General features: G+C 37.0%; 2 protein-coding genes across 6 annotated transcripts in view; one reads left to right on the top strand and one right to left on the bottom strand.

Annotated features, from left to right (window-relative positions):
- Positions 1–19,048, top strand: part of LOC137064196 (uncharacterized abhydrolase domain-containing protein DDB_G0269086) — a 36,190-nt gene extending 17,142 nt beyond the window's left edge. For 2 of the 4 annotated variants that reach the window (XM_067435553.1, XM_067435554.1), the window contains exons 2-11: positions 278–696; positions 7,309–8,343; positions 9,285–9,461; positions 12,496–12,795; positions 13,235–13,320; positions 13,554–13,660; positions 14,541–14,684; positions 15,823–15,954; positions 17,546–17,819; positions 17,947–19,048. In XM_067435553.1, coding sequence (XP_067291654.1) covers positions 545–696; positions 7,309–8,343; positions 9,285–9,461; positions 12,496–12,795; positions 13,235–13,320; positions 13,554–13,660; positions 14,541–14,684; positions 15,823–15,954; positions 17,546–17,819; positions 17,947–18,158 — 2,619 coding nt within the window. In that variant the 5' untranslated portion in view covers positions 278–544 and the 3' untranslated portion in view covers positions 18,159–19,048. The remainder of the gene's footprint in view (positions 1–277; positions 697–7,308; positions 8,344–9,284; positions 9,462–12,495; positions 12,796–13,234; positions 13,321–13,553; positions 13,661–14,540; positions 14,685–15,822; positions 15,955–17,545; positions 17,820–17,946) is intronic. The other 2 variants (XM_067435556.1, XM_067435555.1) reach the window with 2 other exon arrangements.
- A 21-nt stretch (positions 19,049–19,069) lies between these two features.
- Positions 19,070–26,662, bottom strand: part of ankha (ANKH inorganic pyrophosphate transport regulator a) — a 50,254-nt gene continuing 42,661 nt past the window's right edge. For both annotated transcript variants that reach the window (XM_067435558.1, XM_067435557.1), the window contains exons 11-12: positions 26,294–26,393; positions 19,070–20,161 (exon numbers count right to left, since the gene is read on the bottom strand). In XM_067435558.1, coding sequence (XP_067291659.1) covers positions 20,024–20,161; positions 26,294–26,393 — 238 coding nt within the window. In that variant the 3' untranslated portion in view covers positions 19,070–20,023. The remainder of the gene's footprint in view (positions 20,162–26,293; positions 26,394–26,662) is intronic.

The following is a 26,662-nucleotide window of genomic DNA, read 5'->3' on the forward strand; positions in this document are numbered from 1 at the left end:
CAAACAAACCACACAGTTAATTCAACATACCTCAATGAAAAGGAGGCTGTACGTCAAGCACAACTTCCGAAACAAACCTCTCGCCATGTGTCTCTGCAACTACTATTTATGCTTCCTTAATCATGTGACAAAGCACCTGCACCTGAAACTCATTACTGGCTAGTCTCCTCCCACAAACTAATATACTACTGATTTTAATGCTGAATCTGTATTTTTGCATGAAGAAATGGCGTGCTTAATACTCACATGGGACTTTGTGTTTGTTTTTAATCTGCAGGTTTGAACAGATGACCAGATACCTAGAAGTGCAGTTTACGGTCAGCTCCTGTAGCTGGACTAATCTTACAGAAATACTTTATTTACAGACACTGCTCAAATGCATTGGTACGAGACATGTAAGATCTTGTCTGGAGAAATAATATTTGCATATGGCTAGTGCTCTGGAAGTGGAAGCACCTTGCACTTGATAACTGCATATCCTTCAGTCAGAACTTAAACCCAGAAAAGTGGATTTATTCAAAGCTATACCTGATCCTGTACCAACATGGGGAACAGTTGGGACTGTTGTGGACAAAAAAACCCATGTGACCATACAGAGGATGAGACTAAAGGTTTACTGCATAGCTCTGAATCCAAGACATCTACTAGAGCAGGAACAGAGGGTGGCACCAGCCCAACTTCAGATGAGGAGAACAGGTAAAGTCCTTTACACTTTTTGAAGTTTTATCTTATTTATACATTTTTAGGTGTAACAATCTTCCTTTCTTAAAAGTTGACATCAAACGGATATTGCAGTCTTTTCTTCTCTATTGTTTGTGACAAATACGAGTGATGGCTAGGGATGCACTAATCATGGTTTTCTTGGTCGATTCCTTTGCCGATTTTTTTTATACAGTCAAATGGGCCTTTTCCAATACTGGTTGCCAGTTTACATGGTACTTTTATTTGTTGCTTATTGTCTCTGCTACATCTTGGGACAGAGTCTGCGCAATAGTGATTTCGGGACCGGAGTTGCGCAATAGAGAGCAGGAAGTACAGCTGCGATATCAAAAAGCCTGCCCACACTCTCACAGATGCAGAACAATTAATTATGTTGGTGTGAAATAAACAGTTATGGAAATGTAGAAATTAAAGCTAAAGCTCCAATCTGCTCCCAAAAATCCTGAAAAACGTCCGATAGTGCCTCAGTGGCACTGGTAGTGTAGTACTCAAATAGTACCCTATTTAAGGATGTAGGGGGTAATTTTGGACAGCTGAATAAATATTTATATAGATCAGTGGGGATTGGGGAGCATTGATCGATGCTCACTATGTTCCCTTAACTGAAGTTCTAAAGCATGAGACAGCTCATTACACATAATGACACGCCATACATTCTTTAAAAAAGAAACAAAAATCAAACTGTTGCTACTATTTGCTAGTTAATTAACATAATCTAGTTCTTCCTGTTCCACAGGAGTATACATATACGAGTAAACACAAAGGCCAAATGCCCTTAATCATTTATCACGATGAGTAAAACCAATATAGTTAGAATATAGTTCTAATGTGCAGCACCTATATCACCACAAGTTGTTTAGGAGGGTTTCACGAAAAATCCTCTCAATAATACAAACCTCTCAAAACTCCCATATTCTATGTTCAGATGAATCAGATGGGTTTGATCAAGTCAAGTCAATTTTATTTATATAGCACCTTTACAATGCAGATTGTTTCAAAGCAGCTTCACAGTGTTAACAGGAAAATAATGCTACCAAATTGATTCGGCTCTACAGCTGCTCCTGAGAAAACGGTGATGTCATCAGCTCATTTCAATTATGATAAGTGAAAATGTGGGCAGATCAGTAATTTAGTTGATATTAGTTAATTTAGTTTACTAATTAAATTCATTTGGATATTTTAGTTGAAAATTTGAGTCGCCAACTTAGCAAGCCAAGCCAAAGGCAAGGGCAGTGGCAAGGAACCCAAACTCCATCAGGACATAATGGAGAAAAATCAACCTTGTGAGAAACCAGGCTCAGTCAGGGTGCCAGTTCTTTTCTGGCCTATTAACAAACAGCATATCATTATCTTGGTGACTTTACAGGTCAAAAGTCATATTAGATCGGAATATTTGAAGGATCGGAGGCAACACGCCAGAGTACCAAACTTACCAAATAAAGCTTCTATCATGGCCGTCCTAGTTCTCTGACATGAACCCTATATAAAAGTAGGCTGAGCTGAACTGAAAAGAAGAAGCACCAACTTGGATCTAAGAATCTGAAGGATCTGGAGAGATTCTTTATGGAGGAGTGGTCTCTGATCTCTTGGCATGTGTTCTCATGTGTCCCAATGTTTAGTGAGCCAGGGTCCCTACTGTCCTTACCAGTTGATCGTGTATTCATGTACATCAGGGATTCCCAGTGTGGTGCGCACACCCCAGGGGTACGCGAGCTACCACCAGGGGGGTGGGCAAGAGGAAAAATGTAATGGCGGTCTGTTTTTTTAATGGGATTTTCCATACAATAAAAAAAAAGACAAGTGGATCGCGGAAGATTTAGTTTCAAAGTGAAATGTAAAAGTGCGTATTTAAGTGAGTTTGTCATTGTGTGTTGTTGTGTTTTTTATTAAGAATAATAGGCCAATTAACCTACAGTTCAAGCAACCCGCCCCCGAATCGGCACTAATTCTAAACCGAAGCTAAAATCTGCTTGGCCGCACAGAGCGTGCATTTACTGTTGAGCTGTCATTCACAGTGTGTGCGCACTGGCGCGGTTTCAGTTCATGCATATGGAAGTTTAAAGGGTTACTTCAGCGATTAGCTTATGGCTTTGTATCAGTAGAAACCCTGAAGTATATTCAAATAATTGTGCTTTCCCCCCTCATATCCCCCTGAGACAAGAGATTTATGCATTTTATTTCTGGAAAAATTCCTCCTATGATGCAAATTGACGATATTTGCATCATAGGAGGAATGTTAGGCTAAAGGCTTAAGACTACAGCCAGCAGAGGGAGCCATTTCCGCATGTTTTGAACCCGCACATGGGGGATGGAGATCACACTCAGAGCTCAGCTCGCAGCTACAGGCACTCATTTAAACGGAGCTATGGTGAGCAATGTAAGTCTTTTAACTTCTCAAATTAATTTCTATGAAAGTTAAGCTTGCAAAGGCCTGATCTGAAACGCGCCAGACTGAATTCGCGTTGTGAATGTATGCCGTGAGTGTAGTCGGGATTACCTCAGCTCTCGTCACGAGAGCTCATCAGCTCATTTATATCACTCCTGCAGTTAGTGCTCAGTGCTGTGATACTCGCGCGGTGACTCACTCATTATATTGAACACACACGTTCAGTTTTTAATTGTAGTGTCTTCAACTCAGTCACAGTAATCCAGTAGCGGTGGCTTTGGGAATGGCCTCACAGGGCAGCGAAGCATTCTGGGAATTGTAGTCTTTCATTTCAAAATACATTTTCTGTCTTTTCTCAGTTTAGAGGGCACCAAATTCAAAAATAATTTCACATTTCTACTACATTGATGACCCAGTTAAAATACAGATTCATCTTTCCAGTGCTGAAGTACCCCTTTAACTTTCATAGGAATTCATTAAAAAAGTACTCGCTTTGCTCCGCTCCGTTTCTAATGCTGGAGCAGCTGTGTGCATATGTTCCTTTCTGTTAGAATTAGTGATTTGAAAGCCCAGTAGGTGATACCAGTATTACCGGTATTGTCACCCGTTGATTAACCGGTGGGAATTTCCACACTGTCACATATCTATGCGTGCCAACTCGTTTAATTCATTCAATGTATATGTGTGTGTGTGTGTGTGTGTATATATATATATATATATATATATATATATATATATATATATATATATATATATATATATATATATATATATATATATATATATATATATATATATATATATATATATATGGGCAATTCCAGCGTTATGGATGTGACATTTGAACTCATAATGACAGCTAAAATGTCTCAGTAAAAATCTATTTCTTACAATATTTATATTGGCAATGTATATTGTCAGAGCACCCTATCTGGGGAATTGACAGCAAAAATATTATTTTCTAAATTATATTTAAGACCCCCCAAAAAAGGAATATAGTTGTGCGTTATGGATGTGACAGGAAATGACAGTGTTTTCAGTGTACTGTTCGATTTTCTTTAAAGTCTGTGAACTTTTAAGTCTAATGTATAAATATTGCTATCCACATGAGGAAGGGGTCTTATTTGAAAATAAAAATATCAGTGTATAAAATGTAAATAAAATGTATGAAGTGTATCATGAGAAAAAACAACGTTATGGATGTGACAAAACCCTGTTATGGATGTGACGAGTCTGAAATACACATTGGAATCTGTTTGGAAAATCAACGAACAAGCCATCATGGCACATTTGTTGACACATAAAATTACTCTAAATGTTAATTTAATAGTAATCTAGTTATATCAATGACTCAATGATATGAAGTAGCCTGACCTGATTTAGTTGAAATAGCCCATTCTTTCATTGTCTCAGGTAAGATGGGTCTTAATCAACATGTAAATATCATGACAATAAAAAAAAAAAAAAAAAAAATATATATATATATATATATATATATATATATATATATATATATATATATATATATATATTAGGGCTGGGTAAAAATATCGATTCATCAATGCATTGTAATTATTTGTTTCTCAATTCAATATCGATTCATCAAATCCTATGAATCGATTCAGCCCACCGGCCAGTGGCGGCGCTGTGGGCAACACTCTAGTGAGAGCGTTCAGCGCTGTACACAAGACGTGCTTTACCAAAATAGCAGCTGCACTCCGTTCAAGCCTGCACCACTAAAGGCTGCAACATACTCCGCAAAAACAGAGAAAGAAGTTCTCGCTCCCAGGGCTGCGGGAACAAAATGACGTCATGTTGTTCTCAGCCCTGGTTTGGGAGTTCTCGCAGCTTGTTCTCGACACATTGCCTGAGCAGAACTTTTTTTCTTGCGGTTGTCCAAGAAGTATTGCGTGATTGGTCATACATTTAAAGTGGGTGTGGTTAATGCGGAGAAACGCAGATGATCGGCACCTGCTTTTCTCGTGAAGTATGAATGTACTTCTGCCAGAACGAACTTTATTCTTGTTCTTGCCACCTCAAGAAAACAAACAAATTTCTTTGTTCTTGCAAAGTATGTTCCAAGATTAACGTTAAAAGCCGATGTTTGGGCTCATTTTGGATCAGCTGCTCAGTTGTTCAGTGTTATTGCGCCACAGAATCAACACCGGCCGTGTTGGCGACATGCTTTCATATCATGGCAACGCGCGCAGTCACGTAGATCACTGCACTCTCAATAGTTGTAAAACAAACCACTGCTCTCAATACATTTGAATGGCCTAAGTGGACAGACAACAGCTTCACTTCACTATACAGTTAATTACTTTCGAATCTGTGTAATGTTGTAATGTTATAATATCAATCCACTTTGTTTTATGAATATGCACATTTTGTGCTTCTGTTTACATTTTTCATAACTTGAATGTATAGGAAGAAAGAAAAATACTTTCTACTACTTACAGTTACATGCACTTTAGAGGTGTTAATAAAGCGCCTGTTTGTTACAGGTGTGGTTTGTATTCAACACATGTAAAATATTGTACAACTTATTCTGCTTGGAAAAATGCTGGGGTCAATTTGTTCTTACACATTGATAATACTGCACACATTATTAAAAAATATACCCAGGTACTTAATTACTTGTGTATTTACATATGAATCAATCGATATCGAAGCTAATAAATCAATATCAAATCGAAGCCTCAAGAATCGAAATCGAATCGAATTGTGAAATTCCTAACAATACCCAGTCCTAATATATATATATATATATACACATACATCAAATTTATTTATCACATCAATCAGAGAGTGACCATTTGTTTTGTTAACATTTACTTATGATTGTACTTATAGCCTAATAACCTAAGGTTATGTTACAATTCACTGAAACACAGAGGAGAAATATGTTTATCACTGCCATGCCGCCAGCGACAGGAAAACACATTTATATCACATGTGGGTTTGATTTTAGAATTTTCTTTATATGTAACGTCACATCCATAACGCAAAATTAAAATGTTTACAAGTAATAAAAGAGCATGAAATGTTCATCACATGATACATTTATATAAGTTAACATTGCACAGAAATGCTGGACATTTTTTCATCAACACTGTATATGTAGCATAAACTTATCCTCTAAAACGTTATGGATGTTACATGGCCCTGGAACTCAACGACACATTTAATAAGAGGCTTATAAATTCATAGAACTTTACTGTTAAAGCATGCTAATTGAACACAGTGCTTAATTATCCCCTTGTTAATCAGGAAATTGCCAAATAATAAACTTTTGCTGAAACATTGAGTCTATATATTTCTTTTTCATGATAACACTAAAAAACAGATATTTTAAAAACTCTTCTTGCATTGGTACACACCTTATTTATGGTGTAATAAACCAACAAATACCTAAACAATTCAATGAGAATGGTTGAATACAATAAAGTATAGATCCAAGTAAACATTTTAAGAACAAATCTGTTTGTGTGTCACCAACTTTTTTTTTTCATCGTAAAGATGACCTTTGCATGGAATTGCCCATATATATATATAATTTATTTATTTATTTATTTATTATTTTTTTGGATGTTGTTATTGTCATTCGTGTTCTGGTTATTTGCACATGATTAAACATCGGGACATAGAAGGGGGTGCGCAGGTAAAAAAGTTTGGGTACCGCTGATGTACATGATATACTTATTCACGACCTTGGACGCTAGAGAGCTGATTTAGGGTCCTTTAGGCTGATTTGTACGTCTGCGTCAAACCTACTGTAGCTATGTTGTAGGCTATGTGTAGCATTAGTTGGAGAGTTGCGCAGACATGCACCTCTCAAAAAATGTAACAATGGGTTAATCCTACGCAGAATGCAAGCAGTGTAATTGGTCAGCTAGAACCCCTCCCTCAGGTCCTCATACGTATTTCCACTTGAGACATAACTACAGTATAAACAAAGATGCACCAAGTTAAGGAGCAATGTATAAATGTCCTGTTCTTCAATATTCTCCTCTCCTCTATTCATCAGTCTTCAGCATGTCCCACCGCTGTCTTGTTTTTCTTTAACCTTATTTTTTTTATAGATGGTCTGGAGAGAGCTTTGTTTTGTTAACATTTAAACGGTACATCAAACAAGTAAATCCTGTGTTTCATGTTATTTCCATAACATCCACATTTAACTTAAATGCATTTCAAATCAACAGGGATGTAGAAGAAGAAACAAAAAAGATGGATGAATTGATTGTAACCAAGCAGCCAAATGCAGAGGCTCAAATCCCTAAAGCACAGAGCTCTTACTCTACAACAATATCAATATTACACACTGAAGTCTCTCTTGCCGCTGAAGAAACGGCTCCAAAAGAAGCTATAATCTTAGCTAAAGAAACACCAAAAACAATAACTGAAGTTACTGAAGAAATCCAAAACACTGCAGCTGAAGTCTCAGAAGCACCTGAAGATACAGTCGAAGCAACTGTCAAGATCGTTGCCCCAGTGAAAGAGGAGATAGAGGCTCAGCGTGGATCAATTGAAAAGGTAGACGTCGCAGCTGCTCTGACAGATGATGCAGGTGCTACCGCAACAAGTTTAGAATCAACAGTCGCACCTGCTGAGGAGACACCTGTTAAGGAAGCACCTGTTCAGGAGGTAACTGTGCTTACTCAGGTAGAAGCTAAGAACTTCTCTGAACCAGAGCCAGAAACACACATGGAGATGATTGCAGATGAGAAGGAAATTATCCAAACTGAAGACCTGCCTCTGGATGACACCACTGAAACGGCTGGTCTCAATGACACTGAGAATATTTCATTGATGGACAGCAGCAACACAGAACATGACTCATGCATTTTAGGTCAGTTGAATGAGTCGGATGTTACTGGGAAAAGCGCAGATGAAGTGACTGCTGAGGAACCCATCACTGAGCCAACAGCTGAAGTGGAAGAGAAACATTCAGAGGATACCCATTCTGAGATGGTAGGACAGATGCAAGAAACATTTGAAGCTTCTCAAACTCAGGCACATGCACAAGAAGTTTCTTCTCCGGGTATGGATATTACCAATGCACTCTCTCCTGGCATTGAAAACGGTCTAGTCAAGGACTCTGGGAATGAAAGAAATGCTGATGTCATAGTTGTGGAAAAGCTGCCTCAAGAAGAAGACCTAGTGCAGAAACCAAACGAGGAAGCCTTGGAAACGTGTCAAGAGCAACTGCCATCTAAGCCATCTACACAAACGGACAGGTAATGAATTCAATTCAAAATTAAATAAAATTGGGAAGAAAATTTCCTATGCATCTGGAATTGATCGTCAATAGAGGGTCGGGGCGATATATTGGTAGACATGATAAACTGCATAAAATTGATGAACAAAGTTTTAGATCACACGACATTGCAGTACTGCATCGTCATGAAAGGTTTTCATTTGTATGCGTTTAAATTGCCATTGAAAAATTCAAGCTATTTTGTAAACCATAGTAAGACTGAATATAAATTTTGTTTTTTGAACAATATATTTTAATTTTTACTTGTTTTCACTTTGTAACACTTTATTTTAAAGTTCAGTTATGAACTATTAACTAGTTACTTATTAGCATGCATATTAATAGGATATTGGCTGTTTATTAGTACTTATAAAGCACATATTTATTAAAATAAAGCCTTATTCTGCATGACCTTATTCTACATCCCTTAATCCTACCCAATATCTAAACTTAAATGCTACAAAAACTACCTTACTAACTATTAGTAAGCAGTGAATTAGGAGTTTTATCACAAAATAGGTAATATAGTTAATAGTTTATAAGTGTGTGTGTGTGTGTGTGTGTGTGTGTGTGTGTGTGTGTGTGTGTGTGTGTGTGTGTGTGTGTGTGTGTGTGTGTGTGTGTGTGTGTGTGTGTGTGTGTGTGAGAGAGAGAGAGTGTGAGTGTGTTCATGTCACAAAATAGTTATTTTTGAAGACAAGTACAAATTAAAAAATGTGTATATATATTTATTCGTTTTATTTTCTGCAATTTTCACGAATCACAAATGTTACATTGGCAGCTAGCTGAAATAAAAAATAAAAGTTTTGAATTTCAGTTAATGATTATTTTATATCGAGTATTATTTTTCTTGGTTTTAGTTCATTATATTATTTAGTTCATTAACCCTGGTTCATCCCTGTGGATTGTATTCTATTACAGCAGTAATGAGGTGAACAAACCTGAATTCACAGACGTTATGACAGATCTAGAAAAGAGTGAAAAGGTTGTAGAGCAAGAGCAGGAGGCTACAGAACCCACTCAGAATGGCCTGGACTCCACGTGTGCCTCAGTGGCATCAAGCCCCATTGAAAATAACAGAGCCACTGAGCCATTGAGGTTAGTACTTCCTGCTGTTCACTATTATTACCAATAGGTGGCATAATACTCTCATGAGTGAATACAAATGTTCCGTGACTAAGTGTAATTATTAGTTTGTAGCACAGTCACATCAGTCTTTATAGCATGATTAATTGACAGAGTTTATATTTCACGCCAAGCCAAACAACTGACAATTTAGTAAAAACACTAGGATCAGTGTAGAAATATTGTGTCAACATTACTTGCAGAAATCAGATTTTTGAGTCTCTGTCCATTTTAACACCATTAATGTGTTGTCTTCATGGCCTTGTTTTCTTGTGGATACTCATTTTTGCATGATGTTTTAATGCGTGATTATGGTACATGATATATCAGGTCTCAGCAGTGTTTATCAGGTGTTTGCAATTCCTCAAGACAATTGTTGTCTGAACAGCATTCCTTTCATTCTTATTGTGTGAACATGTTTTTTGATTGTAGATTATAGTGACTATAATCTTGTGATTTGTCACAAGATTACCCTTGACTTAGTTTTAGACGTTGAAATGGCCACATTTAGACTGAATAGTTCCTCTTTTTGTTTCCTTTGTTGTTATTTTTTACACTTAAGTATGTGTGTATGTATTAGTATGTATGTCCTTCTCAAAATATATATTGTGATAAAAGTTCATTATTTTCCATAATGTAAGGATAAAAATTAAACTTTCATATATTTTAGATTCATTGCACACCAACTGAAATATTTCAGGTCTTTTATTGTTTTAATAATCTAAAAAAAATAGCATATTTCATCCGACCAATAAAAGAAACGTGTTTTTAATACAAAAAAAATGTAACCTTCAAATAATTATGTTCAGTTATGCACTCAATGCTTGGTCAGGAATCCTTGTGCAGAAATGACTGCTTCAGTGCGGCGTGACATGGAGGCGATCAGCCTGTGGCACTGCTGAGGTGTTATGGAGGCCCAGGATGCTTCGATAGCGGCCTTAAGCTCATCCAGAGTGTTGGGTCTTGCGTCTCTCGACTTTCTCTTCACAATATCCCACAGATTCTCTATGGGGTTCAGGTCAGGAGAGTTGGCAGGCCAATTGAGCACAGTAATACCATGGTCAGTAAACCATTTACCAGTGGTTTTGGCACTGTGAGCAGGTGCCAGTTCGTGCTGAAAAACAATATCTTCATCTCCATAAAGCTTTTCAGCAGATGGAAGCACGAAGTGCTCCAAAATCTCCTGATAGCTAGCTGCATTGACCCTGCCCTTGATAAAACACAGTGGACCAACACCAGCAGCTGACATGGCACCCCAGACCATCACTGACTATGGGTACTTGACACTGGACTTCAGGCATTTTGGCATTTCCTTCTCCCCAGTCTTCCTCCAGACTCTGGCACCTTGATTTCCGAATGACATGCAAAATTTAATCAACAGTCCAGTGCTGCTTCTCTGTAGCCCAGGTCAGGCACTTCTGCCGCTGTTTCTGGTTCAAAAGTGGCTTGACCTGGGGAATGCGGCACCTGTGGCCCATTTCCTGCACACGCCTGTGCACGGTGGCTCTGGATGTTTCTGGACTCAGTCCACTGCTTCCGCAGGTCCCCCAAGGTCTTGAATCGGTCCTTCTCCACAATCTTCCTCAGGGTCCGGTCACCTCTTCTCGTTGTGCAGCGTTTTTTGCCACACTTTTTCCTTCCCACAGACTTCCCACTGAGGTGCCTTGATACAGCACTCTGGGAACAGCCTATTCGTTCTGAAATGTCTTTCTGTGTCTTACCCTCCTGCTTGAGGGTGTCAATGATGGCCTTCTGGACAGCAGTCAGGTCGGCAGTCTTACCTATGATTGCGGATTTGAGTAATGAACCAGGCTGGGAGTTTTTAAAAGCCTCAGGATTCTTTTGCAGGTGTTTAGAGTTAATTAGTTGATTCAGATGATTAGGTTAATAGCTCGTTTAGAGAACCTTTTCATGATGTGCTAATTTTTTTGAGATAGGAATTTTGGGTTTTCATGAGCTGTATGCCAAAATCATCAGTATTAAAACAATAAAAGACCTGAAATATTTCAGTTGGTGTGCAATGAATCTAAAATATATGAAAGTTTAATTTTTGTCATTACATTATGGAAAATAATGAACTTTTATCACAATATGCTAATTTTTTGAGAAGGACCTGTATATATATTATATCCTCTTACACTCCAGGGCCATTTTTTGGGATTTCCGCCTGGATTTGGCCTACCCTATCCAAACAGTGGTCTAGGTTCAAAATTGTGATGTCATTTTACAGGAAACCATTTGAAGTTACATTAAACACTGCTAAAAGTCATAAACATGTAAGTGTTGTCTAAGCTGTAATAACCCCCCCCCCCCCCCCCCCCCAAATTAGGCGCTCTTTGAACCTTGACCACTGTATGTGTGTATGGGAGGCTTTTCAGTTTGGGTAGGCCAAATCCAGGCGGAAATGGCACCAGAGTAATTTAGTGTAAATACATTACTTTGTGTAAAACAAATGCCAAAGTGATGTATATCTCCAGAAAGCAGAGACTCCAAGCTTTCAAATGGTACCACATAGTTCCTCCACAGACATTTAAAATGGAAAGTATGCACATAGCGATGTCATTCCCGTCCCTGTACAGGGTCCTTGGAGAACAAACACTGAAGGCTGGAGTAATGGCTGCTGATAATTCAGTCTTCCAATCAGAAATAAATTACAATTTAAAATATATTACAAAGAAAACAGCTGTTTTACATTATAACAATAATAGTTCACAGTATTACTGTTTGACTGTACTTTTGATTAAGTAGAGTCATGATGGACATATGTGACTTCTTTCACAAACATGAAAATAAATCTTGAACTGTACTGCAGTGTAATATAGACACTGATATTTGCATTGTAATTTATGGCCATTAAAAAGCATACCATAATAATAAAAAGTATACAAGTAAATCTAATTTAAAATATATGCATAAAACATGCCTCAAACTACTTTTTAAAATGTATCGACACCAAATTGTGTCATCTTTGTCAGAATTCAATAACCACTTAGTTATTTCCCATTAGCAGTGATGCTGTTGCTGCAGAAAACACTGAGGCCAAAGGTGAGATTACTTTGGTGACTGAGGCAAAACTACTGGAGGAAGTGGTAAAAGGTGTTCCAGAGACTGGACCTCAACAAACAGAAGAGGCAAAGGAAAAACATGAAGAGGAAGCTAGTGTTGTCCAGGAAAATGAAGGAATAGAAGACACTTCCAACACCCAAAAAGAAGAGATCATTTTCAGCAGTGGCACGGTAGAGATGAAGCTGATGCAACCAAAAGAGCCAGAAGAGAGCGTGGAGGAAGTGCAAGAGCCACTGGATGAGTATGTGTCATTATTGAATTCAGTTTTTCCAGCAATACCTTTCGTGGGGATGTTTTAAGTGGCAGGGACTAGGGAAACTGTCTTAAGGCCCAAGTTTTAATTAAAAAATATAACTAGACCAGTTCATGTGTCTAGACTATTATATATAATAGACTATTATACCTTTATTATATGAACAGGTGTTTTGCGCTATGGCTAAAACTCTTGTCTGTCTTAACACAGATGAAACGCTATCTGATTTATAATAGTGTTTGAGGAGCTTTCACATTCAGTATGTGAGCAACTGATGTAAAAGAGATCCAGACAGTTAATCTTCATGATGAATCATTACCATCTGGATGTGAGGTGTACATGTCCTTTTTATATAGCTCTATTGACTGCTCATGACTGCATATCATTGTGAATATCATATACATGATAGTTCCTCTTTCTATTATAGGAGTGCTGACCTGTATCTGGGAGCCGAGGACATTGAAATGGGAGCCAGAAATGACAAGCCAGCCAAACCACTTCTAGAGCTCACAAGTATTAAAGATTCACTTGTTTTTTTGTCACGGTATATCTCTACTATAGCAATAACAGTGATTATATGCATCCACCAGCCAAGCCACTAACATTTGAGGTAACAGAGACAATCAGATGTGTTATTATCACCGTGAAAATGTGACTGGCCTGAATGTGACTTTTTTTTTTAGGTACTGGCCTAAAGTTTTTCTGCATCCATCTCATTGGGTATTTGTGTTTTTCTTCTTGTCTAGTTCCTGGTGTAGAGCCTAGATGTAGCTTAGCGCCAGCTGTGGATATACTGGCCTACAGTGAGCGAGAATGGAAGGGGAACACGACCAAAAGCACTCTAATCAGAAAGGTGACCTAACTAACTGTTTTTGTGAAATGTTATGCTTAATTTATCCTATATTTCAAATAAATGTAATTTGGTTTGGTATTTTTCTTTAACCCTCTCACACATAGAGTTCAGTACGGTGGACAACTATTCAAAAAAACATTTTCTTGCATGTGCATGGGTTTTAATGGCATAGCTGCACAATTTCTATAGTGGATACTATTGCATCATCCTGTACATTGCCACTAAGTAGCAAGCCGTTGTATGTGGAAGTTTTCCCCTCCAAACCAATATAGCCAACAGCCAGTCAGAAATGCCAAGTTGCTCTGGATGATCAATGGATCAATGGAGTCATATTATTGTTAATTTTCCAACAATTGCTTTTGGGAGGGAATTCTGATTACTAAATTGGACATCATTTAGCACTAGCTACTGTATCTTTCAGCTACAATTCAGCTACAATGTATACTATTACTATGATTGCTGTTCTTGAAAATATTTAATCTGCAGTAACTTTTTTTGGCTGTAAATAAATGTATTTTTGTTATTAAAATCTAATTCGCAACTAAATCAAAAAGTAATCTGATTACGTAAATGTATGTTACTTTTAATGCATTACTCTTTACATCATAAAAGTAGTAATGCATGTTTCTTGTAACTGGTCCTTGTTACATTAATAGATTGTAGATTTCATGTATTATGTTTAATACAATATCTGAGTTAAATCCAAAATTGCATGCACATCTTGTTCACATCTTGTTTTTTGACTGTCATAATTCATGCATGTAGAGTTACATTTTATGTGTGGTTAAAGTGTCCAAATGTTTTTGGGGCCACTGTACTCTAGTTTGACTTGTCTGTGCTCATTGTAGAAGTCTGACTTACTTTTGTGTGTTTGTTTCAGGGCTACAGTGAGATGTCCCATAGCTTCAGCGGTCTGAGGAGAGTCAGGGGGGATAATTACTGTGCTCTCCGTGCCACGCTGTACCAGGTGCTGGCGACCAGCACAAACGTGCCTACCTGGATACAGGATGAAGGCTTTCTATTGGTAAGGAGACCCTTCTAGAGCTCAGTCAGGGTATATACAATAATTTGACATTAAAGGATTCATTGAATGCATTGAATGCTTTTAATAAAACCTGGCTATCTATGCGATATGTTTATTCATCTTTAAATCAGTGCTACATGACTATAGAAAAAAGGGCTGTGGTGTTAATAAAAGGAAGGATGTTTCAACATCCATAATTGCCTGGATGCCAGCCACATTTAGCCCCGCCCACAACATTTGAGGTTGGGAAGTTCGTTTTGACTTGATCCGTTATGGAGCAATTATGCTCTAACCAGAGCTGTCCGGACCAATCAAATTGTCAGGGCGGGCTTCAATACGATGATCATCACCTGTAACGTAATCATCCAAGTCACCAAAGAGCGCTTGGGTTGAATTTGTTCTACTGTAATCCTAAACAGAAAACTTGTTTGTATATGCATTCACCTTTACTATTTCTCTCAAAAATGATGATTGTGTTGGTAAGTACTCTTTGTATCCTGAAATTCTTTTTACAACACTGGCAAAGTTTACAATCATCATTATCTACTTCTTCCAGTTTGCGTGCAGTTGAGTTCTGTTGACAACAATGCGTTGCTCAGCATACGTCACTTAGTCAGTTGCTCTGATTGGTTGTAGATCTATCCAATAGAGTGCAGAGGCATTTTCTTTCCTGGTTCGGTTGAAACGCCCCATAATCCCAGCCCAATGGAGCAGTATCAGACTCATGTTCTGAGTAGAATCTGAGTATGACAATGTCAGGCTACACCCATAATGCTCTGGGCTTGATTTGACTATCTATTGGCAGGAATACAAAAATGCTAAAGTGCTATCTGTACACAAAAGCCCTGGAGCTTTCAAATGTGTCAAAACGCATCCGGCAGACTTTGGCTGACAAATAAGCCAGAAGATGTGGGTACAGGTAACATGGAGAAAGAGTACACATTGTTCATTTACATGTACTGTACCGACATGTAAAAATATAAAGCTGGTTGAAAATTGGCAAACTTTCCTCTTATCATGCTTTACATTTTGATTGGTTTCAGATTACAAATGGCCTCTACCTGGACTAGGGTTTATACGATAACACTTTATATGATGCTTTCTAGCTCAGATTAACAGCTGCTGCTTATTTTCACAGTTGCCAGAAAAGATTGAAGCTCGGGAGCATTTGATTGGTGGATGGGTATTTCCCCCAGAATGCAAGTGGGCAAGTGAGGTGGAGGACTCTGTGGAGAGACTAAAATACTATTTGGATCTACTTAAGAAAAAGGTGAATCTTTGTTATTTAAATGCAATTTATTCCTGTGATGGCATTCTTGTTTTGTGGGAACAGTTTGGGAATGGCCTCTTCCTGTGCTAACATGACTGCAGACCAGTGCCTTTAATATTGTATGGTTTATGTATCAGAACATAATAAAAATCTTCTGGTCATTAGCAGGTCTTAAAATTAAGTAAATACAACCTGAGATGAACATCAACACATGACGTATTACACAGTGTCATTGTTTATTTAACACAAATAAAGCCCAAATGCTAAAGCAATGAATAAAACACTTCAATAAGTAGAAGGAATCTTTTTCATGTTAGTATCAGTTTCTTGCTTTGTTCCTAAAGAATGTTGGCCCGCTCTTCTTTACAATTGAGTTTATTGAAATTTGTGAGCATTTGTTAATGTACAGCTCTCTGAGGTCTAGGCTTTGACTGGGCCAGAGCAACACCTTGATTATGTTCTTTTTCAGCCATTCTGTTGTAGATTTGCTGATGTGATTGGAATAATTGTCCTATTGCATGATCCAATTTCAGCCAAGCTTTAACCGTCAGACAGATGGCCTCACATTTGACTCTAGAATACTTTATTATACAGAAGAGTTCATGGTTGACTCAATGACTGAAAGTTTCCCAGGTCCTGTGGCTGCAAAACAAGCCAAAAATCATCAACCCTGCACCAGCGTGATGGACAGTTTTCACCGAACTGGTGCCGTGTATCATTGCAAAACTTTCCACTTTGGTCTCGTCGGTCCAAAGGACATTGTTCCAGAAGTCTTGTGGTTTGTTCAGGTGCAACTTTGCAAACCCAAGCCGTGCTGCCATGTTCTTTTTAGAGAGTAGAAATGTTCTCCTGTCAACCCTTCCAAACAATCCACACTTGTTCAGTCTTTTTCTAAATGTACTGTCATGAACTTTAACATTTAACACGTTAACTGACGCCTGTAGAGTCTGGGATGTAGCTCTTGGGTTTTTTGCAGTTTCTCTTGAGCAGTGCACAGTTTGACCTTGGGGTGAATTTGCTGGGACGTCCACTGCTGGGAAGACCGGCAGTTGTCTTGAATGATTTACATATGAATAGTGAATAATCTTCCTCTCTGTAGAATGATGGACTTAAAATTGTTTGGAAATGACTATATAACCATTCTCAGGTTGATGGCAGCAACAGTTGCTTCGTTTAGATCATTGCTGATGTATTTCCTCGTTGGCATTGTGTTAACACACATCTGGATGCTCCAGACCAGCAAACTGACAAAACGTCTGCTTTTATAGCGGTGATCACACTTGCTAATGATCAGTTAGCTGTCCCTGACTGCAACTTACCCCTTTAATTTCTATGAAAGCAGTAATGGTGCATTTAGATTGTCACCCATGGCTTTTCCATTTTGGCCTAGTTTTTGTTAAATAAATAATGACACAGTGTAATATGTATATATATTACACTCTCTGGAGTACTTGACTCCCGCTGTCTTCAAAGTACGCAATCCCCTACTGAAATTCAGTTTCTGAAGCACTTTGTGTGGACAATCAGACAAAAACATCATCATAATTTCTGTGTTTTCATGTACTTGAGTCTGTCTTTGTTGTTTATCCAGTGGCAGGCAGCAGCGGCCTGTGAGAGCCCAGAGGAGAAGCAGAATCTGTGTGAGCGTGTGTTTCAGGGTGGAGAGGAGGAGTATGGTCTTATGGAAGCACTCAAGTTTCTGATGCTGGCCAAAGCCGTTGAGCTTCATCAAAACATGGTGGCAGATCAAGAAGTGCCTGTGTTCTGCTGGCTTCTTTTTGCCCGCGACACATCAGAAAACCCCCAAACCCTCCTGGCCAATCACCTGAGCCAGATCGGCTTTAGTGGAGGGGTAGAACAGGCAAGTACGGTGACACTGACAAACTTACTTACAGTTCTAGTATCTCTCTGTTTAATATAAAGACTTTTGCTTTAATATATTCAGGTAAAAAAGTACAAGTTAAATGTGTTTGCTTTGTGTGTTGTAGGTAGAGATGTTTCTGTTGGGCTATGCCTTAAAACACACCATTCAAGCCTTCCGTCTGTACATGACTGACACAGAGGAGTTTGTGTCACATTACCCAGATGACCACAAGCAGGAGTGGCCCTGCGTGTGCATCGTCACAGAGGACGATCGCCATTATAACGTCCCTGTTAGGAGGACCGTTCAACACCAGCACAGAGAAGATATCACGATGACCTAACAACAGAGACATCAGAACAAATCTGATCTACAAAGTGGCATGATGTTTTGCTTCTGATATGATCTGTTGGTCGTCCAATGAATTATGGGAATTTACAGCAATCTAGCAAGAGCAAATTGCAAGCAGAAGTGCTCAGGTTTTTTCCCCCAAATGAATCACAGAACAAACATCTGCCCATCAGGAAATGCTGTGATGATTAACACTGGTTCAGAAGGAAAAGAAAAACCTAACTGCCTTTTTACTTTAACCGTGATATTTGTTTGTATTATGCACTGTTGGAAATTGCGCTGAATTAAATTGCCAGTGTTAAAAAAAAAAAAAAAAATACTACAGAGTTTACAACAATAATTAATAGAATTTTAATTCAAAAGAATGGAAATGGGATAATGGTCTACTTGTAGTCAAATGTATTGTTAGAGACTGTCATTTTTAAAAGCATTGCTACACATTGTGACAGTAGAAGTTTCTCATACTGGTTTTGATTTGGGAGCACTTCGCCTCTCAAGAAAGTCCGAATAATTTATGTTGCCATCATGTGATGTTTACATGTTCTTAACAGACACTGAAGGTGACAATAACGTGCCTAAATCACGTTAACAGGCAGCTGGTGAAACACGCAGAAAAAAAGAGTTCAAGATATCTTAGCTTATTATGGAGAAAAAACTACTTGCACTTTTTGTTCTGTTTTTCCCTGCTCATCTGAATTTTTGTATTTATCACTGAAGATTAACACTGAATTGCCAAACATACAAAAGGTTATACAGTATTGGTTGTAAAAAAAGCTAATTTTTTCAAGAACTGGAAGACGAGATCATTTGAGGAAATATGAATAAAATAGTCTATGACTCATGTCTGACTTCAGCCTCTTGCTTTAATGTGCACAAAACAGATGCAAAGCAGAAATGCAAAAAAAAACAAAAAAAGAACAGCTTTAGCCCAACATTTGTTTAATACACGCATTAATGCCTTTATAATCTGCTTAGCGCTATATAAATGTAATGAATCATTATTATTAGTTAATTTGTCTGCTGACATAAGTCATTGTTAGACCGCAGGCACTGAGTAACACGAGGAGCTAAAGTAATGCAGGCCCTAAAAACACTCAAAATGATATTCCATTTAGTATTTTGATAGAGGCATTTGAATTAATGCTTTATAGTATATTGCTCAAATCTAGAAAATGAAATAAAATAGATTCTATAATGTGGTCCCAGCACAGAATACTGGATCAAATGACATGATCAGTTCATACGTTAACAAAAGCTCAAATAAATATTCTACTATAACATCATAGTGATGGTATACAACATTTGTGCTGTGAATACAAAAATAAATCAATTGAAATATACAATCAAATCTAATCTGTTAAATATATTCCTTTTAAGCAAGTTATAATACACTCAGAAGTTTAACTATTCATTGTGCGTCTCAAAGCAAGTGGAAAATGTATGTCTCAGGGTCAAAGTTCAGCAGATAACATCTTTCAAGTCTGTTTCATAAACTCCAAGGATATTTTTTTCTGAAGTGAGGGTATATATATAGCGAAAATGTTCACAGGCCGTAGAACAGGAACTCTGGAAGACGTCTGTAAATATGCCTCAGTTCAAAAAGTGCAGGAGTGCATTTGATGTAGACATGCAAATCTGCTCATTCTACCCCATACAATATCACTGTTCCACTGGGGTAATGCAGAGATTGTAGAAATGTAGAAATATTAGTTCTATAGAATAAAGTCCTAGCTAACACTTTTTTGTCAAAAATCCAAGACACTGCACTGCCGCAGATATCCACCGCTTCACCATCTCCAAACGAAAGAAAACACATAATCAGTATCCCACCCTTGCTCTTTCTTTCCATGCTTTGATTCACTCATCTTCTCTTTCCGTCCGCTCGTTCTCAGCCTCTTCAATGACATCTAACTCTGTCCTAGACCTAGAAGTGACTTCAGTCATTGGGGAAGAGTTGTCCTCTTCCACAACCATTTCTGCTTCTGGGGTTTTCTTCTGAAAACAGAAATTGAAAATAATAAATATTGCAGAACTGATTCTGAACGCGAGTATGTCAAAAGTCTAGGACCACATTGAGATCATAAATCTCCTGATTTGCATCAAACAGACCTCATGGGCATCAGCTTTCAGGTGTCATGTATGGAAATTGTGACTAAATTAAGCATTTTTTAAATGTTAAAATATATATATAATACATACTATAGAATTATACACAATGTTGCTTAAGTTACACTAAATAAGTAATTAATTACTAGGTACTAATTAAATGTTCAACTGTGATTGCAGTACAAATTACTCTTACTAAAAAGTATAGCGCTGCTCATTACCTACTAAAGCCTATTTCAAACTCGACCAGTTTGGCAATACAAGGATATACATGAATCTGTTCTTTAAATTCTTTCAAATTAATAATATTATGTACATTATTCTTGAACTGACCAATTTAAAAGGTTACATTAAAAACATATCTTTTAGGTTTTTATTTTTATTTGAATGCCACTATTGTTCAATATAGATTTGTTCTATAGTTCACAACTACTAGCCTGACAAGCCAGACCCACATCAAGATGTTTGGTCTGGAAACTCAATCTGAGGGGCGGGGAAAACGGTTGTCTTTTAAACTCCCTCTGCACGGCGTGCACACAATAGGATAGCGCTACAACCAACCAGAGCAACGAAGGTGATGCAGAGCTAGTTGGAGGATTAAACTTTCGCCGTATCCGGTCGGCAAAACTCAGAACACATCTTCCCTTCTTAAGAATGTCTTCAGTGCCATTCTTTTCTCAGAGAAAAGTTTAACTCCAAGTCTTCCAGAGTCGCGGTCAAAGCTGATTCGAAAGACCGCCGTACGCCAGTTCCTGTGTTTACTAGTAGCACGCAAGCGTAACTCTGCCGTCATTATGTTAAGCCCCGCCCACTGACTCTATACACGATGTGATTGGCCCGACCAGTGTTAGGTTTTTACAGCTCAGAAGTGTATTGAGAGTTGCTAGATGACACTCGCGGCAGATTAGTTTTGCTGCTGCTAGGGTGTGTCTAGATTTCTAGGCTACACAACTACATCAGAATTAACTAATTAAATTACATAAAAATGAAGAATTGTGAAAGACGACAGAGTGTTCTGGAACCTGTAATCATTATTATTTTCAGCATAGAAATTAAACAGTTCCCCTTTAACCAGTCATTGTATCTATTTTTAACGTAAGAGCAGCTTGACCAATTGTGAAGCGAATGCATAAGGATTCCTATGTCAGTTGCCTCTACTTATTTTAGCTGTACAAAAGGTAACACTTTAGTCTAGGGTCCAATTCCTAACTAGTTTCTTACTAGGCTCCATACAGGGGGTTCGGCGTAGATGGCGTGCGCGTGTCTGTTAGAAGTACACATTAGCAAAACAATCTGTAACAATGCAGAAATTTTAACATTTAAAAACACATTTTAGTCACATTGGTGTTGCACCATTCCTGTCTGATCCTAATCTAGCATCGACCGGAGATTTGTTTACAAACGATTCAGCAGTGAACTGAAGTGAACATGTCTTGCTCATGTGAGCTGGAAATTTATTAAAAATAAAGTTCAACCACTCATTCCTAATATTAGGATCAGAAGGAAGCTTATGCAGCGACTGTGTTCTTCCACAACCAGGAATAGCGCAAGATCTTAATCTTCCTCTGCATGTTTATTGTTGTTGACCAGCTAGCATGAGCCCTCCATGAGTCGGTGGGCGGGGCTACTGGATTAGACGCACTGTGGAATCTGTAGAGGCGGTATTTCGTCGCGCACTGACATACTTCAGTATGAAGCACAGGATCGTTTGCTGAGCCTGGTGTCTATAAAAGCTTTTCTTTGACTAACAAGGATGTTTTTAGCTTTGAAACTTACAGGATAATCTTGTATTGCCATGACCTTTTATATATTAAAAGCTCAAGGAAAAGTTGATTCCTTAATTCATCACCCCTTTAATGCCTTATTCTTTATAACCATATTCTACATCCCTTAACCTGACCTAACACCTAAACCGTAGTAACTATTAATAAGCTGTAATTAGGGGTTTGTTTAAGCAAAATTCAAAGTTAATAGTTAGTTAATTGTGAGAAGTGGGCCCTAATCCAAAGTGTACTATAATAAAAGCTGCTTCATATATGTTTTTAATTTATTATCCTAATCATAAACCAATATCTATTTATCTAATAGTGTATGGCAAGCCATTGTATTATTTAATCCTTAAAACTAACTAGTATCTATTTAATAGGTACTAGTATCTAATGAATAAGTACTAGTATTTATTTAATAGGTACTAGTATCTAATGAATAAGTACTAGTATCTATTTAATAGGTGCTAGTATCTATTTAATAGGTGCTAGTATCTATTTAATAGGTGCTAGTATCTATTTAATAGGTACAAGTTTCTATTTAATAGGTGCTAGTTTCTATTTAATAGGTGCTAGTTTCTATTTAATAGGTGCTAGTTTCTATTTAATAGGTGCTAGTTTCTATTTAATAGGTGCTAGTATCGATTTAATAGGTGCTAGTATCTATTTAATAGGTGCTAGTTTCTATTTAATAGGTGCTAGTTTCTATTTAATAGGTGCTAGTTTCTATTTAATAGGTGCTAGTATCGATTTAATAGGTACTAGTATCTATTTAATAGGTGCTAGTATCTATTTAATAGGTGCTAGTATCTATTTAATAGGTGCTAGTATCTATTTAATAGGTACTAGTTTCTATTTAATAGGTGCTAGTATCTATTTAATAGGTACTAGTTTCTATTTAATAGGTACTAGTTTCTATTTAATAGGTACTAGTTTCTATTTAATAGGTACTAGTTTCTATTTAATAGGTACTAGTTTCTATTTAATAGGTACTAGTATCTATTTAATAGGTACTAGTTTCTATTTAATAGGTGCTAGTTTCTATTTAATAGGTGCTAGTTTCTATTTAATAGGTGCTAGTTTCTATTTAATAGGTACTAGTTTCTATTTAATAGGTACTAGTATCTATTTAATAGGTACTAGTTTCTATTTAATAGGTACTAGTTTCTATTTAATAGGTACTAGTATCTATTTAATAGGTACTAGTTTCTATTTAATAGGTGCTAGTATCTATTTAATAGGTGCTAGTATCTATTTAATAGGTGCTAGTTTCTATTTAATAGGTGCTAGTATCTATTTAATAGGTGCTAGTATCTATTTAATAGGTGCTAGTATCTATTTAATAGGTGCTAGTATCTATTGAACAAGTACTAGTATTTATTGAGCATTACTAGTATCTATTGAATAAGTACTTAATAACTTTTTTTTCTCACCAGCCACTGTGGCTAGTAGTCCAAGTTACTAGCCATTCAGAATTTTTTTAAATTACATTTTATATGATTAAAGTTGACTTTGGCATGCTTAAATTACTTGATTTTGAGACATTTTACTTGATTTAGAAAATGTAAAACCAAAATATAAAATGCAAAGTAACCACCCAATTCAATGTTTGATTAACATTGATGACTGACAGGTATTTAATTGGGCTGCTGAATGCAAGGAATACTTACTAGTATCTAATGAATGTGTACCAGTGTCTAAAAAAATAAGAGCTAGTATCTATTGAATAAGTACTTGTATCTAATTAATAAGTAGTATATATTTAATAGGTACTTGTATCTAATAAATAAGTATCAGTATCTAATAATAAGTGCCCCATGTAATGAATAAGTACTAGTATCTAATAAATAAGTACTAGTATCTAATAAATAAGTACTATTCTCAATTTTTTATAGTATCTACTGAATAAGTACTAGTGTCTATTTAATATGTACTAGTATCTAAAGAATAGGCACAACACTGCAAAAAATTGTAACACTTTATTTTAAGGTTCAGTTATTAACTATTAACTAGTTACTTATTAGCATGCATATTACTAGGGGATTGGCTGTTTGTTAGTACTTATAAAGCACATATTAATGCCTTATTCTGCATGACCTTATTCTACATCCCTTAATCCTACCCAATACCTAAACTTAAATGCCAAAAAACTACCTTACTAACTATTAATAAGCAGTAAATTAAGAGTTTATTGAGGCAAACGTTGTAGTTAATAGTTAATATGTGTTCCCCATACTAAAGTGTTACCCAGAAAATGCTTTTGTTACTTAGTATTTTTGTCTTGTTTCTAGTCCAAACATCTAAAAATTCTTAAAAGAAGAAGTATTTACTAGACAGGCAAAAGTTATTGTTTTGTTTTGGGGAAAAATAACTCAAAATTAAGAGAGTTTTTGCTTAAAATAAGCTTAATAATCTGCCAATGGGGTAAGAAAAATAATCTTAATTCAAACAGAGAACAAGATTATTTTTCTTACCCCATTGGCAGATTATTTATCTTATTTTAAGAAAAAACTCTCTTAATTTTGAGTAATTTTTCCCCAAAACAAAACAATAACGTTTGCTTGTCTAGTAAATGTTTCTTAATGTAAGAATGGTTAGATGTTTTGATTACAAACAAGATAAAAATACTAAGTAAGAAATACATTTTTGCAGTGTAGTAGCTAATTAATAAATACTAGTACTTAATGGAAAAGATGCTATAACGTTTGTAGTATTAAACGTTGAACCGGCTTGCATTAATTTGTGTTTGCCATTTACTGCACATTGTTATTGTTGTAGTTATTATACAGGTCCTTCTCAAAAAATTAGCTTATTGTGATAAAGTTCATTATTTTCCATAATGTAATGATACAAATTAAACTTTCATATATTTTAGATTCATTGCACACCAACTGAAATATTTCAGGTCTTTTATTGTTTTAATACTGATGATTTTGGCATACAGCTCATGAAAACCCAAAATTCCTATAAAAAAAAAATCCTATAATAAAAGAAAAGTGTTTTTAATTAAAAAAAAGGTCAACCTTCAAATAATTATGTTCAGTTATGCTCTCAGTACTTGGTCAGGAATCCTTTTGCAGAAATGCATGGCGTGGCATGGAGGCGATCAGCCTGTGGCACTGCTGAGGTGTTATGGAGGCCCAGGATGCTTCGATAGCGGCCTTAAGCTCATCCAGAGTGTTGGGTCTTGCGTCTCTCAACTTTCTCTTCACAATATCCCACAGATTCTCTATGGGGTTCAGGTCAGGAGAGTTGGCAGGCCAATTGAGCACAGTAATACCATGGTCAGTAAACCATTTACCAGTGGTTTTGGCACTGTGAGCAGGTGCCAGGTCGTGCTGAAAAACCAAATCTTCATCTCCATAAAGCTTTTCAGCAGATGGAAGCATGAAGTGCTCCAAAATCTCCTGATAGCTAGCTGCATTGACCCTGCCCTTGATAAAACACAGTGGACCAACACCAGCAGCTGACATGGCACCCCAGACCATCGCTGACTGTGGGTACTTGACACTGGACTTCAGGCATTTTGGCATTTCCTTCTCCCCAGTCTTCCTCCAGACTCTGGCACCTTGATTTCCGAATGACATGCAAAATTTGCTTTCATCCGAAAAAAGTACTTTGGACCACTGAGCAACAGTCCAGTGCTGCTTCTCTGCAGCCCAAAAGTGGCTTGACCTGAGGAATGCGGCACCTGTAGCTCATTTCCTGCACAGGAATTTTGGGTTTTCATGAGCTGTATGCCAAAATCATCAGTATTAAAATAATAAAAGACCTGAAATATTTCAGTTGGTGTGCAATGAATCTAAAATATATGAAAGTTAAATTTTTATCATTACATTATGGAAAATAATGAACTTTATCACAATATGATAATTTTTTGAGAAGGACCTGTATATATAATGCTTAATTACTTGTTAGTGTGACACATCTGAGCTGGAGAAGTATTCTGTAGAGCTGCTTTACAGAGAAATCAAATTTATTTTAAAATTGATTCACTTTACACAGTTATTGAACTGAATTAACAATGAACTGACTTGAGCTGAATAATAACATTGTCCTTTTAAAGCAGCTTACACCAGAATTTTAATTTGTCTCATACATGATTAAGTTTGCGTCATTTATTTAGTTATTTCCCTGATTATTACAGTGATGCTGATTTAGACATCAATTACTTCCGCATTGAAAAAATACGGTATGACACCAGCTTTAATATTTATGCGGAATTGTTGACTTCCACGGTCCAATGGCTTCTCACCTGTTTTCGGTATACATAACAGGCAGCCACTGCAACCATGGTGGATTCCCCCACGAATCCTGCTAATAAAGACCCCACTCCCAGTGTGGCACCATGCACCCTGCACACATACAAAACAACATTAGCACGACAAATGTGGTTTCAATACAGTACCAGGTGATAAAATGTACAGCTGTACAGTTGTAACACAGTGTTGTTCTGATTGACCATCTCTTTAAAGAACAATGTTCTGATTTTATTTTAAATGTATCTGCAGCCGTCTGCCTTAACTGTAGAGCCGTGTCATAATTAATTCACAAAATGCAGACAGGGATTTGAATTGGTTTATTTTTAGGCTCACTAGGCAGCATGACAGCTAATTACTTCACA

The sequence above is a fragment of the Pseudorasbora parva genome, chromosome 24 (genome assembly GCF_024679245.1).
Source record: "Pseudorasbora parva isolate DD20220531a chromosome 24, ASM2467924v1, whole genome shotgun sequence".
In the NCBI taxonomy this organism is placed as follows: Eukaryota; Metazoa; Chordata; class Actinopteri; order Cypriniformes; family Gobionidae; genus Pseudorasbora; species Pseudorasbora parva.